The sequence below is a fragment of the Nesoenas mayeri genome (genome assembly GCF_963082525.1).
Source record: "Nesoenas mayeri genome assembly, chromosome: 3".
In the NCBI taxonomy this organism is placed as follows: Eukaryota; Metazoa; Chordata; class Aves; order Columbiformes; family Columbidae; genus Nesoenas; species Nesoenas mayeri.
The window spans coordinates 96,612,548-96,626,826 of NC_137544.1; the positions used below are offsets into that span (position 1 = coordinate 96,612,548).

Sequence of the window (14,279 nt, forward strand, 5' to 3'; positions counted from 1 at the left end):
ATAACAAACTGCTAACTATGCAAATTTTAGTTGACAAAATAGATTTAGAAAACCCAAGTTTGCTTCTACAGACTTAAGTGTTCTTTTTCTGGTTTTGTTTCTTTTTCTGTCTTCATAGATGCCACCTTCAATGAACAGCAAGATCTTTTTTGTCAGAAGTTGCAACAGTGTTGTGTACTCTTTGACTTCATGGACTCTGTTTCAGACCTGAAAAGCAAAGAAATTAAGAGAGCAACACTGAATGAACTGGTTGAATATGTTTCAACAAATCGTGGAGTGATTGTTGAATCAGCTTATGCTGACATAGTGAAAATGGTAAGTAGAGTACCCTGGTTACATTTTAATATATTATATTTTTAATAAAATATCTTAACATTGAACTCAGAATTGCTGTTGGTTATTCTGCTTATAAAATATAATTCGTTAATGATAACTTGGCTTACAAGAAGTTTAGAAAGGCTTGTAAAAACAAACAACTTCCAAGTTTTAATTATTAGATGAAATGATGCATTCAGGTTAATTAAAATGAAAGAACTGGTATATTGCAGACGCTTGCAGTCTGGCTGAACTTTGAAGTTGTTCTCATTCAGAAAATGAAATTTGTTTATGTAAGAATGGCAATGGAGTGACAGGCTAAAGTTTTCTGGTAAAGATTCTTGTGGGTACTAGTGTCAACAGAAAGATTTGTCAGTGTAAGAAAGCAGCTCTACTTTGTAAATACTTTATATGGCTGTTTGTTACTGTTTTGGCCCTGGAGAGCTGTGCTAGAGTAGCCTAAGTGGTTTGCTTGAGTTGTAAACCACAGGATGACTCGTACTGTGCAATTTCTACAAATGGTTTGTTGGATAAGCAACAAAATATTTGTGGTCATAGTCTGCTGACTTTCCCAGGTCTTTTATATGCATTTTCAAATGCAACGTAAGTGATGTTTTAGATATGCCTATACTCCATGTGCAGGGAATGCAACTGAAGGACATTTGACAATAATCTGAAATATTTTAAACTTTTTTTCTAGAAATCTGAAATGTCAAAGAGTGTGTTTAGTGCCCATGTGTTTAGGTTAATGGTTCTCTAAACTTCAGTTAGGTTTATATAGGTACAATGCTGACTTCAAAAGTAGTTATTGGGAATGTAAGCAGACCAGCTCAAACACATGGCCTACAACTTCTGTAGTTTTATGTACATTGTAAGGTATTTTATAACAAGATTTTATTTAGTTTTTTGTTTGGTGGTTTTGTTTTTTGTGAGCAGCTGATATGGAAGATCAGATCGTGTAAGGGTAGAAATTTTGCCATTATACTGAAGGGTTAGAATTATTGAAACCCTTTTAATCATTTTGGCTGTTTCACTAGATGCTTATTAAGATTTACAAAAGATCTAGGGCACTGGGGTTTTTTTGTATAGTTTTGTTTATTAAAGGACCTGTATTTCTGTCCTAAACCTTTTTTACACAAGAAAATAAAGGACAGAGTGTGTCCACCTCTTCTTTGGCTGCTTTATTTTTGCGGCTGGTGGCAGCAAGCCTGAATCCTTACAGTATTTTCTTACTCTGTGTGCCCTCTATAGACTCTTATTAGAAGAAGGAGTATACTAACTAGCCTATCATGCTTGTTGAAGGGAGATTTTCTTTTATCTTGGGGTTGTTTTCTTTTCTTGGAGAGAAGGTTTTGTTGAGCTGTTCTTTTGAGGTTATTGTTGTTGTGCGAATGATTGGGTTCCATGGATGCTTGTTTTTCCTGCCATAACAAATTTCCATCTCTTCTTCTCCCCTAAAATGACAGAAAATGAAGAAGGCCTTAAATGCTCAGTGAGAGCTTTTGCAGAGCTTGAGACAAAAGATCCCTCCAAGCCTGAATAGTATTTCTGGTCTCCCTGGCAACTGGCAGCAGCAAAGGTCTTTGCTGTGAATTAGGACTAAGTACCAGCTTTCAGAAGGAACTCTGGATGGGTCTCTCCCTCTAAACAACACGTGTGCCAGCAAAACTTCTGAGATTGAAAAGATTTTATTATTGCTATTATTGTTATTATACTGCTCAGTGTTATTACATTAAAATAAAAACATTTGAGTTTTTTGCAGAGTTTGAGAGGTAGTGCTTTTGGAATGAAAAAGCAGAAATCAGCCTTAATGTAACCTGAGTATCATCTGACTGGTGGTAAAAGCTATACAAACTACAAAAATTCCCTGAAAAAAGCCAGAGTGGTATTAGAGGCAGAAGCAGAGCTAATTTCTTTTCAAAGCCCCTCGTCTTCCCTAGGCCTGGGACTTATTTTCTCCAGCTTGCTGAGGAAGCAGCCCAGTTTCCTTGGATTTGTCCAGGTCTTGGGGATCCAAATTCAACAATCCTTTACAGCCATCAAGAGGGGAAAGAGTTGTTCCTGAGCAGCTCATAGGCAAGGTCTGTGTGAGTGAGGAGGTCACCCAGCGTTTCCTCCTTTCACCTGGTCTCTGTTACCATGAGAGCTGCTGGGCCAGTACTGCACAGTCATGGCTCCTGGAGTTGTCCTGGCTCTGCTTCGATACTGAGGTAGGAAGCACTTGTTGAAAAGATACCAGTGTCTTTCCAAGTCACCAAGTATGGAACAAGATCATTTAAAAACAAAACAACAACAACAAAACAAAACAAAACACACCAAAAAAACCCCACAACAAACAAACAAACAAAACAAAAAAACAACAAATCTTTTTGTTGCACAGGTGTAGGAAACAATTGTTTTGCAAAGCAATTTTTTAAATAATGATATTGCAACACGGGCTGTTCTACCTAAAGGTAGGCACACATAATAGGGCAAAAAGCCCCTGTGTGTATCCCCCCAAAATCCTGGCCCCAGTTTCCCTCCCCTGCTCCCCATTGGTTGGGTACTTCAGGGTTTACAGACTACCCCAATGCATACGATACCCTTCCCCTTATCAGTCTATTTAAGATATGGAATATGGATTCCTGGTACTTTGGCTACCCTTTCCCCTAAATTAACTTGTAAATACAGGTATCAGTATGTATTCCAGGAAAAGACTGTTTTACATTAAGGACTCTTGGTCCTTCCACCTAAATTAACTTGTAAATGCAGGTATCAGTATTTATATAGGTGTCAGTATATATTCCAGGAAAAGACTGTGTTTTACATTACGGATTCATAGTCTGATGTCTCTCGGTCCTTCCCCCCTGCTGGGCTCAGGTGCCCGGTCCTCAGTTATGTAAATACAACAGTTCTTTCTTTAAACATTCCTTACACAGGACATGTGATTTTTGTTGTACCAGGCAGCCTGATTTTCCTATAATTCCTTTGCCAAAGCCTGTGAATTAAGAACTGAGGAAGAGTTTTGCTCACAAATAGTTTTGAAGGGGTAGCACAATGGTCTGTGCACCTCCTTTCTAGGTCATCTAAAATTAGTGTCTTTTCTGCCTGGAAATACTGCATTGCAAGTACTCTGAAGCTAACAGCATTGTGAATATTTTAAGTGTTAAAACTTCCTGGGAATTTAGAAAGCTCCATCTCAGGAGCATAACAGAGATGTCCCTCCTGTACATATTACTCCTTCATCTTCTTGTGCCTGCTAATCTCCCCTCATTCCTCCTCAGCATGTAAAAATCCAGTGTAAATGAGATGATCCTAGCAGCTTGCACAGCTGTGAATTCAGAATCTCACAGGAACACCAGGTATCCCTATCTGCACACTGAGAAATTGGTATTGAATCTAGTATCTCTCCAAATGCTTAGCCCCTTGGGAAGTGTGAGTTATCTTTTTCTGATTTTTTTTTTTCCCCTTTTTTATTTTGATAAAATATAATTGCTCTATCTCAATACCTGATCTGGCACATTTTCAGATGTCACATTCATGAAACTTTGAGATTTAATTTAGAAAGCTAATTCTGGATTTCTCTGGAAACCTATCCAATTGTGGAAGCCTTTTATGATTTATATTTCTCAAATGACAGTTCTGGGATAAGACCCTATGTACGAAGAAAAAGGGATGTTTTAAATCATGTGAGAGGATATAAAGAAGAATTTGCTGTAGAAATAAACAATGAGAGTTTTAACCCAGACCACATTTTTGATCAATTCAATAAACGAGACAGGAAGCAAAAGTATTTAAAACATAATGAAGTAAATGAACCAGTTATTTAGGGAGATAGGCTAGTACATAAAAATGGGTGCACAGTTTGTTCGAAGTTTCGTATGTTCTCAGGAGACCGGTAATGCTGGTAGAAGTATTGTGTACTCTGAAAATCATCAAATTAAATTTCTAAAGATCTGGCTGAGAGACTCTTTGTTTCTGCTATAAAAGTATGTTCAGTAATTAGTACCTTTGTTTTGTTCTCGGCTTTCGCATTCTGTGCTCTGAGGTTCTGTGCTAACGGGTTGACCAGTTCAGCAGGATGCATCCAGAAACAAAAGGATGCATTTTCAAGAGACATTACCAGAAGTCTTGCAAGCAGAGGTAGGGAAGTCTCTGTAGGGGGCTGATTTTTTTTCTGTTGGATGTTTTTGTTGAGTATCTCATAAGAGTAGACAGTATCAAATAACAGAACCAAGATTATAGTCTTGGTTTTCAGGCTTTGTTCAAATCCATGTTCTCTCAAGTCTCCCATTTCCCCCTCGTCTGCCCCCAGCTGGTTTCTCTTGCACTTCCTTATGTTTACAACATCAAAGGACAACTGTACTGTTTTGGGATTATTTTTTCTGCTGTGCAGTAGACTAGGAGACTCCTGTAGTTAGTGCCCATTCATACAGAACATCATTGCCCTCCAACTCTGGAGCTGCAGCGCCTGCGGCTTTGCAGTACCGACGGGAGACAGTGACAGGTCAGAGAATGAAGCACACAGGAGGAAATAAAAATCAGTTTATGCAATAGTTTTATATCTGGTTTAATGAGGCAGCTGATTCTTCCACACACAGCCAGCTGGGTGACTTCAGGATCTTTTTAAGTCCTTTTGCGAGATTCTTCAAACACCTTGGAGACTCTATGGAAGCTGCGCAGTAGCATTTGCTGTGAACTGTCAAGCATTCTTTCTTTTGTATTTGGTAGGCTTGGTTGGTTACCAGCTATTTGAAACAGATTTGACAGAAAAAACTGGAGAGTTTGAAAGATGATTGGAAAAGTTGGGCTAAATGTGTTCCTGAAAAAACAGTAGAGAACAGAGAAACAAAATTAACTTCAGGTTCTTTTTCGTTCATGATAAAGAGATTCAAAATCCAGCATATTACATCTGGAAGAAAATATGGCATTTATTTTTCTTTTGACACCTGAAAGATTGGTCTTCTATTCATATTTCTATGTACTTCAAAAATCCTTGAAGAAACCTTCTTAAACTCACTGTTTTGAAATTGATTTGATATGACTAGATCATACTTAAAGTCACTTGGTAGATATTTTTCTTAGCTTTTTCAAAGTTTTTCTGTGTTAAATAAAAAACTTAGTATTGTTTTTTATTTCTGATTTTCCAAAACCTTGAATCATCTTGAAAATACAGAAGGGGAAAAACAGTTCTTCAGTTCTTACTTGAAAGTGAGAAATATCTTGAAATTAAGTGAAAACCACTAAAATTAGATATATTTTGGGGATTGTCTGTCTTACATGTGAGAAGAGCTCTCATTAAATCACAGTTATTCTGTATTTGGTGTCTTACATAAAACTTCAGTTCTCAGCGTCACACAGTTAAAAATTGGTTTTTATAAGGAGAAAATGCAGTTTTCTTTTAACTTTCATGTTTTCACAGAAAAAATTTAAATACAACCCTGTGTAGCTACGAACTTGTAAAACTGCTGAGATAAAACTTACTTTCTTATTTTCATTTGCCTGTTTCAGACTTACGGCTGCTTGTATTTTGCAGCTTTGAAAAAATGAAGAATGAAGGTGATTTATCTATCTATTTATTTATTTATTTTAAAGCTGGTTTTGTTTTATGTAATTTTAGGATAAAAGCAGTACTTTACTGACTGTGGTCTGCGGAAGCATAAAAAGTGATACAGCTAAAGAGTGAGTTTGTTTTATTTTTCTCTTGCAGATTAGTTCTAATATTTTCAGAACACTTCCACCTAGTGATAACCCGGATTTTGATCCAGAAGAAGATGAACCAACTCTCGAAGCCTCGTGGCCCCACATACAGGTGTGTGTTTTCTTTGTTTTCAAGCCTTCTTTTGAGGCAAGAACTGTGAATGGATACTTGGATCATTTTGTGCCTTTGGTAAGAACATCAAAATTGCTTTTATAATATCATTGAATTTCTATACTTGGAAGGGAAAAAAAATGGTGCTTCTCTTAATGTGTATATATATATGGCAAAATGTAAATCTTCCAAATTGCTTAAATACCTTTAGTTTGTTTGTTTTTTTAACGGAACGATTGCACTGTTAAAGTATAGCATATGTACGTCTTCGAAGTATATGGATATTGTAGGTAGTTATGTTCTTTACATAATAGTTTTGTTTTCTGCACTTAAGCAGCTTTTTGTGTGATTCATTAAAATAGGAGTGGATGTTAACAGTTTGGTTTCTTGTGACAGTAACAAAAATGGAGCAATAACCTTTGTCTTTTGAGCAAGAAATAGCTATCTCCTCATTCTTCTCACCCTCTTCCCTCCCTCCATGCAAAAACTTTACAATATAGGCGTTGTTGTTTGGTAACAGTTGGCTAGTTATTCTATTGTTGCATTCTTGTGCTGATCTCGTGATTTCTATAGCATTGCTGTATCAATCATGTGATTGACTTGCAATACCGCTGAATTTATTTTTCAATTAACTGTTAAAAGTCGAACAAGCATAAATAGCTTGTAATCATCCAAGTTCACATCTCAGTTCATTGCCGAAGTTAAATAAGTATTATCTCTTAAATAAAAGTTATGTAGCAATTTCTAGTAGTGGGTAGAAGATTAATAGCTAGCACACATCTACATACCATTCCCTCCCCTGTCTTAAGGGAGTTAAAATGCTATTCTATCCCTATAATATTACAGTTTTAATCTATCAACAAATGCTGTTATTTAACAACTGGGCTTCTAATGTTGGCTATAAAAAGTACATGTTCAGAACAGTATTTGAGACTTAAAGTGAGAAACAAGTTATCACCAAAAAATATCTCTGCAGGCTAAGGGCTATGGTAATTATCTCACTTGTATATGGCTGATTCTAGTTAACAGGAGAAATGGTTATAGCTGAATTAGATTAGAGGCTCAGTTTCGGAGTGGCAGGAGGGTGCAAGGGCTATGCAAATGTCTCATGTAGTCAGTAGTGGCATCTGACTTACAAATGTCCCTGTCTCTCAGGAGTAAAACTCATCAATATTTGCTCAGTTCACTTTAGGTCATAAGTAAACTATAGTTCTTTTTCTATAAAAAGACTTGTGGTTTCTGTGACCAGTTCAATTGTGCTTTAGGCTTGTCTAATATAAATTCAAAGAGGTTTGTAGCCTGTGGTGTTATTTGAAATTTTATCTTCAGCTTTTTCCTTTGCCCTTTTCTAAATGAGTTTTGGCCAGGCTGTCTGATCATTGATTGTGGATATCCCTCTCCTGCATCAGTTGTTCATCCTGTCCTTGGAATATCTTGTTCACTGCAAAACTGTGGGAAGAGTTTGTGTTTTCCTCTCCTTTTTTTTTTACAGTTCAGGTGTTACCAGATGGTAGGAGACTGAGTTTGGTAATTTACTAGTTGCCCTCCAGGAGCACAAAGCTGCTGGAAATATCCAATTCTGTGAATGGAGGAAGGGGATGTGCACACCTTTTCCCCAGCCTCCCCCCTCAAAACCCATTACTACTTTTAATACAGTCTAAAGAACTACTTGGGGGTGTGTGTGGATGTTTTGCTGGCAGTGATTTGTGATTGCTGAGTTACAAACAAATTGAGAATTCTCTCCTGGTCTGGCAGTCAGGGAGCAAGTCTTTTTGGGAGGGAAAACAAAACTGAATCTCTCCTCTGATTGAATCTGTCGGCAATTCTCTATAAAATAACATGATACATAATGTCTTAGTAAGTTACCAGTGTGTGTAGTCACAACAAAAGACTCTAGACCTTCAGTAAAAGGAGTGCCACTTGAAAGAGATGGCTTGAAAGCAATACTCAAGATGGTCCATAACTTCCAAACTAGGTTGAACAGGTTGACGTTAAAGCCACTGTGTATTTTGGAGCTCAGGGAGTTGCAGAGTAGGTGGAATTGTTAGCTTAAAGCAGTAATATTCTAGTGGTCTCTGCGAGAAAGAAGATTAAATGATTGAAGTAAGAGGAATTATAATTCATAGCTCTTTTACTCAAGCAGACCAACTTTGAAAAACAAAATTACTAAATCAAACAGTTCTCCCCCCATCTAGTATTTCCAGTGGTAATGCTGTCTCTCTTTGCATATCTGCATATCTGTCTCTCTTTTTTTTTGTGTGTTTTTTTAAATTTTGGGTTGTTTTTTGACAGGAGCAGCTAGTGTCTGTTGTGGGCAGAATCCATTCTTGTCTCCCCTAGTTGGTAGCTGCTGTTGTACTTTTAAGTTTGCAAACATTAGTGTTCCTGGTGGTAGCTTCTGGTATTGTGGCATCATCTAAGCAATAATCATACATGACTATTCTTTGTTGTAGTCACTGACAAAAATATTTAATATAGGAATTTATTACAGAAATATTTAATGGAATTTAATTCCAAAATTAATCCCTAAGAATCTGTACTAATAACTCCCCTCTAGCCACATGTTTCCCATTTCAATGCAAACTGCTAATGAATTTTATCTAGTTTGTAGGTTGAAAAAGATCAGTAGAATCATAGAACCATAGAAAGGTGTGAGTTGGAAGGGACCTTCACAGGTCATCTAGTCCCACCCCCTGCAATGAGCAGGGACATCTTCAACTAGATCAGGTTGCTCAGAGCCCCGTCCAGCCTGGCCTTGAAAGTCTCCAGGGATGGGGCATCTACCACTTCTCTGGGCAACCTGCTCCAGTGTTTCACCACCCTCAGTGTAAAAAATTTCTTCCTCATGTCTAGCCTGAATCTCCTGTCCTTTGGTTTAAAACCATTACCCCTTGTCCTATAATAATGGGCCCTGCTAAAAAGTCTGTTCCGTTCTTTCTTATAGGCTCCTTTTAAGTACTGAAACGCTGCAGTAAGGTCTCCCCAGAGCCTTCTCCAGGCTGAACAACCCCAACTCTCTCTGCCCCCTCTCCAACAGGTCCATGTGTTTCCTGTACTGAGGGTCCCAGAGCTGGATCCAGAACTCCAGGTGGGAGAACCAGAGCAGAGCAGAAGGGCAGAATCACCTCCCTTGACCTGTGGCCATGCTACTTTTGAAGCAGCCCAAGATACAATTGGCCTTCTGGGCTGCAAGCGCATGTTGCCGTCTCATGTCCAATCATTATTCACCAGTACCCCCAAGTCTTCCTCTGCTGGGCTGCTCTCAATCCATTCATCCCGCAGCCTGTATGGATACTGGAGGTTGCCTTGATCCAGGTGCAGGACCTTGCACTTGGCCTTGTTGAACCTCATGAGGCTTGCATTGACTGACTTCCTGAGTTTGTCCGGGTCCCTCTGGATGACATCCTGTCCCTCAGGTGTGTGAACCACACCACTCAGCTTGGTGTCATCCATCAACTTGCCAAGAGTACACTTGGTCCCACTGTCTGTGTCATTGGTGAAGACATTAAACAGCCATGGTTGATCTCTTTCTAAAACAGCTGGTATGGAGATATTAAAAATTATACTGTTGATTTATCTGTCATCAAGCTTTTAAAAATTCTGTCCTAATTTGTCTATTGTGCAACTGTGTGCTATTGTGTTTATGCACAAGAAGACAAGTTGAGGCTGTACAGGGAAGCTTGGGTTTTAATACTGTTAGATTAAATTTGTGTACGTTTAAACTGCTGACATGAAAAGCTCTTGTTACAGTCTGTCAGAGAGGAAGAAAGAGTGAAGGGTAACTTGTGTTTCTGAGCTTCTGCTTTGCAGATACAGCATGCCCTCCTTGAGGCTGTGCCTAAGTAACTGTCATCTCAAATGTTCTAGATAAGAAGTACTTATTGTCAACCACTTCTCTCAAGTGAACTTCATAATTATAATTATGAATTACTCAGGTGTTGGCTCTCAGTTTAAGAAGTACTCTTAGTGGTAATAGTTGAAATAGATGCCTGTGAGTATGATCACAGCTCTCTGTGGGTTTCATTTAGAAGTCCAGTCAGTGATGTTGTTATGTATCTAAATTGCATTTTGCTATTATGACTAATCAGTTGTTTAACATGGAGTTAAAGAAATAGGTGTTGATAACATAAGCAGCCCTGAATGTGTCTAAACATAAAACATCTTTCCTCTCAGTTCTGTCTTAGTTGAGATGCCTTCTGTGTATTTTACAAATCTGCCATTGTTACGGAAGAGCAGTGTTTTGTGTCTTGGACCTCTAATGAAGCCCCAAATATGGGACTCATGCTCTGGCTTCTTTTGTGCCTCTCTCCGCTACCTCAGGCCCTCATGTGCTCTGTCTCCTGTCTGTTTTTTCATCTGTGGGCATTGCTGGATCATAGCAAATGGCGACTCTAACTCAACAGAAATAATATATTAGGAAATGTAAGGTATATTGAAGGTAATTCTGCAGAGGGTACTGTTGTTTAAATTGAGTGTCTAGGATATAGAAACCTAATGTTAAGGCAAACTCTTAAGTTTCTATGTATTCATTCAGCTTTTTGACTTCTAAGTTTTGGAGTTTGCAGCTGAAACTTGATTTCAGGAAACACTTAGCAGACCTCTCTTTGTCTGTTTAAGGAATTATGTGATGTTAGATCACTTAATTTTACCCTCAGTGTTGGTAAGTGTTTGGTAATTTATTTCTACCTAATAAATTATTAAGTAGGAAATGTGAATATATGTAATACTTGGAACTTGTTTTTTGTCTAATAGTGGTATTTTCAGTAGATTATTCATTGAAGCTTGGCTCTTCTGGGAATTGAAGTGTTCTTGATACTTACTGTAATTCTTCAGTAAATTCTGTTAGAGACTGTTTAAGGCACTATGTTAGGCTTCAGTTTCCTTTTGGACCTTTTAAGCATGTGAATTGTCCCGCTGACTTTGTGGTAGTGGTGGGGCTGAGGTCTCTGTTATGGTGTACTTACTAACATCAACATTTTTATTTCCATGTTTGTAGTTGGTGTATGAATTTTTCCTGAGGTTTCTGGAGAGCCCAGATTTTCAGCCTAGCATTGCAAAGCGATATATTGACCAGAAATTCGTACAGCAGGTAAGTAGGGGTTTTTCCCACCCTGAGATTTAAAGATCACCTCTCAAGCTTAACTTATCAGAAGGCTGTACAGCTAAGGAGTTATTAACGCTTTCATATTGACAGATGATTAAGTTTTATTTGTTTCAACAGTGGTTTCTGCCAAACACTAAATAAACAGCACGTCACACTATAGAGGCTACATGTAGTTAGTAACTTCAGAAACACTTTGTTTTCGGATAACAACCTCAGAGCTTTGCGATGCAAGATATTCGTAATTTGTAAATACAAGTTCTGGTTTTAATGATTTCTAACTTCCAGTCAGACCAACAATGTGCTGACTAAATTGTTGTAGTGCTTTTATGTTTGGTGGTGGTTGTTGTTGTTGTTTTCCCATAGATTTATTATGGGAAAACTTTCGGCAAACTTTTCCTGTAAAAAGCCCATGTACTTAAAAGACGTGAAATGTATTCTAACATCTGCTAACTTGTGGTTAGGTAGTGTCATTCTCTTTACTATTGTGTGTTAACCGCAGGAGGAGAATCAAGTAAGAAAGTAAGTACATAGGAAAATCATGCTTCACCATGCAGAGTAACTATGAGCAAGAAAGTGAAGCGAGAGACCACTTTTAATGTAACTTCTCAAGGAAATAGGCTCTTGAATACTGTAGCAGTTTTTGTCCAAGGTTAACTCTGGGGATTTTTCCCACGTCAACATACTTATTTGTCAAGGAAAAGCTCAGAGCGTGTCCTGGCAGCCATCACAGTGCAGCAATGAAAGGAAAAACATAGATGGACACTTTCCCTCCCCACTTTCAGTGACTGCATTTCATTTCCACTTGTTTGCTTTTACTGTTTTTGTTTATAGGTGTTTCCTTCTTCTGTGTCTTATTTGAATTTCCCACAAAATTTAAGCCTGAAGCTGTTGCTAAACTGTTGGCTACGGGCATCCAATTTACTAATTGACCTGTGGTTCCTAAGAGCCACATTGCAGAGTTTCAATTCCTGACATTTTGCTTGATGTTTCTCTAGAGTACAAGAAAGACAATACCATGAACAGCTTGCAGTCTATGGGGGGAAAAAAGTGAAGTGGTGACCCTGAGAAATTACTTCTAAATATAAAAATGAAATGAGCCTGAACAAAGTTCCTGACCAGCTGTTTCCAGTCCCTTGTGCAGACATACCTAAGCACACACACCTGGACTGAGCAGGACACTGTAGTGACTGCTTGAGCTAAGTAACTAACTTGGTTAGCACAGTTAGCAGGAAAAACTTAACCAAAATAATGGTCTGTGATGGGATTGGAATATCTTTAGGTGTCTTCAAGTGAGTATGGTCTTCATCCGTGGAAAACTTTCTACAAGAAAAAAAATGTGTGAAATATCTTGCTGGCTTATTGTGGCATTTAGTCTGTATTAGCAAAGAATCAGTTAGTAATTACATATCTTATGCTTGCTTTTTAATACATCCTCCGTATTGAATCATTAATTGTGGAATTTCTTGTATAGGAACAAAATTGAACACGCTCATCGCCTAGAATATATAAGAGAAAAATGGGGGTGGGGTGTGTGAAAGGTGTGGTTAAAAAAATAAATAAAAAAGCTGGAGGCAGCAGAGAATATTAATAGGAGATTCTCACAAAAATGAACTGACTTCTACTTGCAATTTTTTTTTCCCCAACTGTTCATTTTTAATACATTATCATTCTGTTAAATATATCTCTCCCTTTCTACCCCTGAGGATATGTGCATGAATCTTATCATCCACTTATCCTGCAAAATGATTCTGCAAAGAATTACGCTTTTACTTAACCTTCAAGACACAGGTAGCTTTTTCAGATGAGTGGTACAGGAATTTAATTAAGGAATTGTAAATATCTGACACAGATTTGATTCATTCTGATTTCTTAATGGCCAAGTATAAATGACTTAAGGTTTGATAATCTCATGTTTATTTTGATAGTGTTACAGTTGTTAGAATGGCTTTGGTGTCTATTGTATACAGACTTTTGAAGGGAATGAAGCTGCTGGGTTTATTTAGAAAAAAATCAGCTTGATTAAAAATCTAATTTTGAAAATATAATATTGACATAAATTTTCTGTTAAACTGATTTTATTTTTTGTATTGTAAACTTTGTAAGTTAATCAGTAACAGAACAAAATTTAAGTCTTTCAAAAGTAACACATTTCAATTTGATTTTTAAAGTTGTTGGAGCTCTTTGATAGTGAAGACCCACGAGAACGTGATTTCCTGAAGACAGTTCTTCATCGAATTTATGGAAAATTCCTTGGTTTAAGAGCATTCATCAGGAAGCAGATTAACAACATTTTCCTCAGGTACGCTCTGTGTGTATGAGAGGTTGAGAAATATTTTATCTTGCCTTCATGATCTGAGTCTGTAGTGAGTTATTCTTGAAATAAAAGACCTGGGTTTTATCTGTGATCTGGCTTTCAAATGTTTGAAGGTTATTAAAGGCTGTTTCTATGGAATCTGATCCTCTGTTTTGATTTTTGATGATTGTCTCTTTTTCATAACAGGTTTATATATGAAACAGAGCACTTCAATGGTGTTGCTGAACTTCTTGAGATATTAGGAAGGTAAGTTTGACCTGACACAGAAAACATAAAATGTTATTGTGGCTGTTTGCTTTGGCTTTCTTGCTTTGGGAATGGAGGGAGAGAAAGAGAATTATTACTGTAACGAGTGATGAAGTGCAGTCACTGAGATAATCTAATGCCATCTGGGTTACCATGTGAATATCAAATTAGAATATAGAGTATAAATAATTCTTTTTCAGTGCAAGTTTTAAAGATGACTAGCAAAATATTTCTCAAGGGTCCATGTCTGTCAGGAATATGTACTTGGGCTTATCTTATGTCTGATAGATTACTTATTCTTTGATTCAGAAAATGAATGTTAACTTTTGCTCTCATGTTGAATGAAGAGCTTTAATCTTCACCAGGCTGCTTTTCTTTAAATTCTATTCAGGAGAGCCTTGTAAGTGTGCTAGGGTTTTTTAGTTATCTTTTTGACATTATTTCACTAATTTAATATTAAACTTTGAGGGTGTTTGTGTTAGTATTTTGCTGTTTTGTTTTGCCAAAAG

The 14,279-nt window shown here is 37.4% G+C and overlaps 1 protein-coding gene across 3 annotated transcripts in view; it reads left to right on the forward strand.

Annotated features, from left to right (window-relative positions):
• The window catches only part of PPP2R5A (protein phosphatase 2 regulatory subunit B'alpha), a 46,722-nt gene that overhangs the window by 18,933 nt on the left and 13,510 nt on the right, over window positions 1-14,279 (forward strand). The window contains exons 1-6 of one of the 3 annotated variants that reach the window (XM_080340980.1): window positions 259-315; window positions 5,806-5,853; window positions 6,005-6,106; window positions 11,103-11,195; window positions 13,379-13,509; window positions 13,711-13,770. In XM_080340980.1, coding sequence (XP_080197106.1) covers window positions 5,848-5,853; window positions 6,005-6,106; window positions 11,103-11,195; window positions 13,379-13,509; window positions 13,711-13,770 — 392 coding nt within the window. In that variant the 5' untranslated portion in view covers window positions 259-315; window positions 5,806-5,847. Of the gene's footprint in view, window positions 1-118; window positions 316-5,805; window positions 5,854-6,004; window positions 6,107-11,102; window positions 11,196-13,378; window positions 13,510-13,710; window positions 13,771-14,279 lie in introns of those variants that run through there. The other 2 variants (XM_080340978.1, XM_080340979.1) reach the window with 2 other exon arrangements.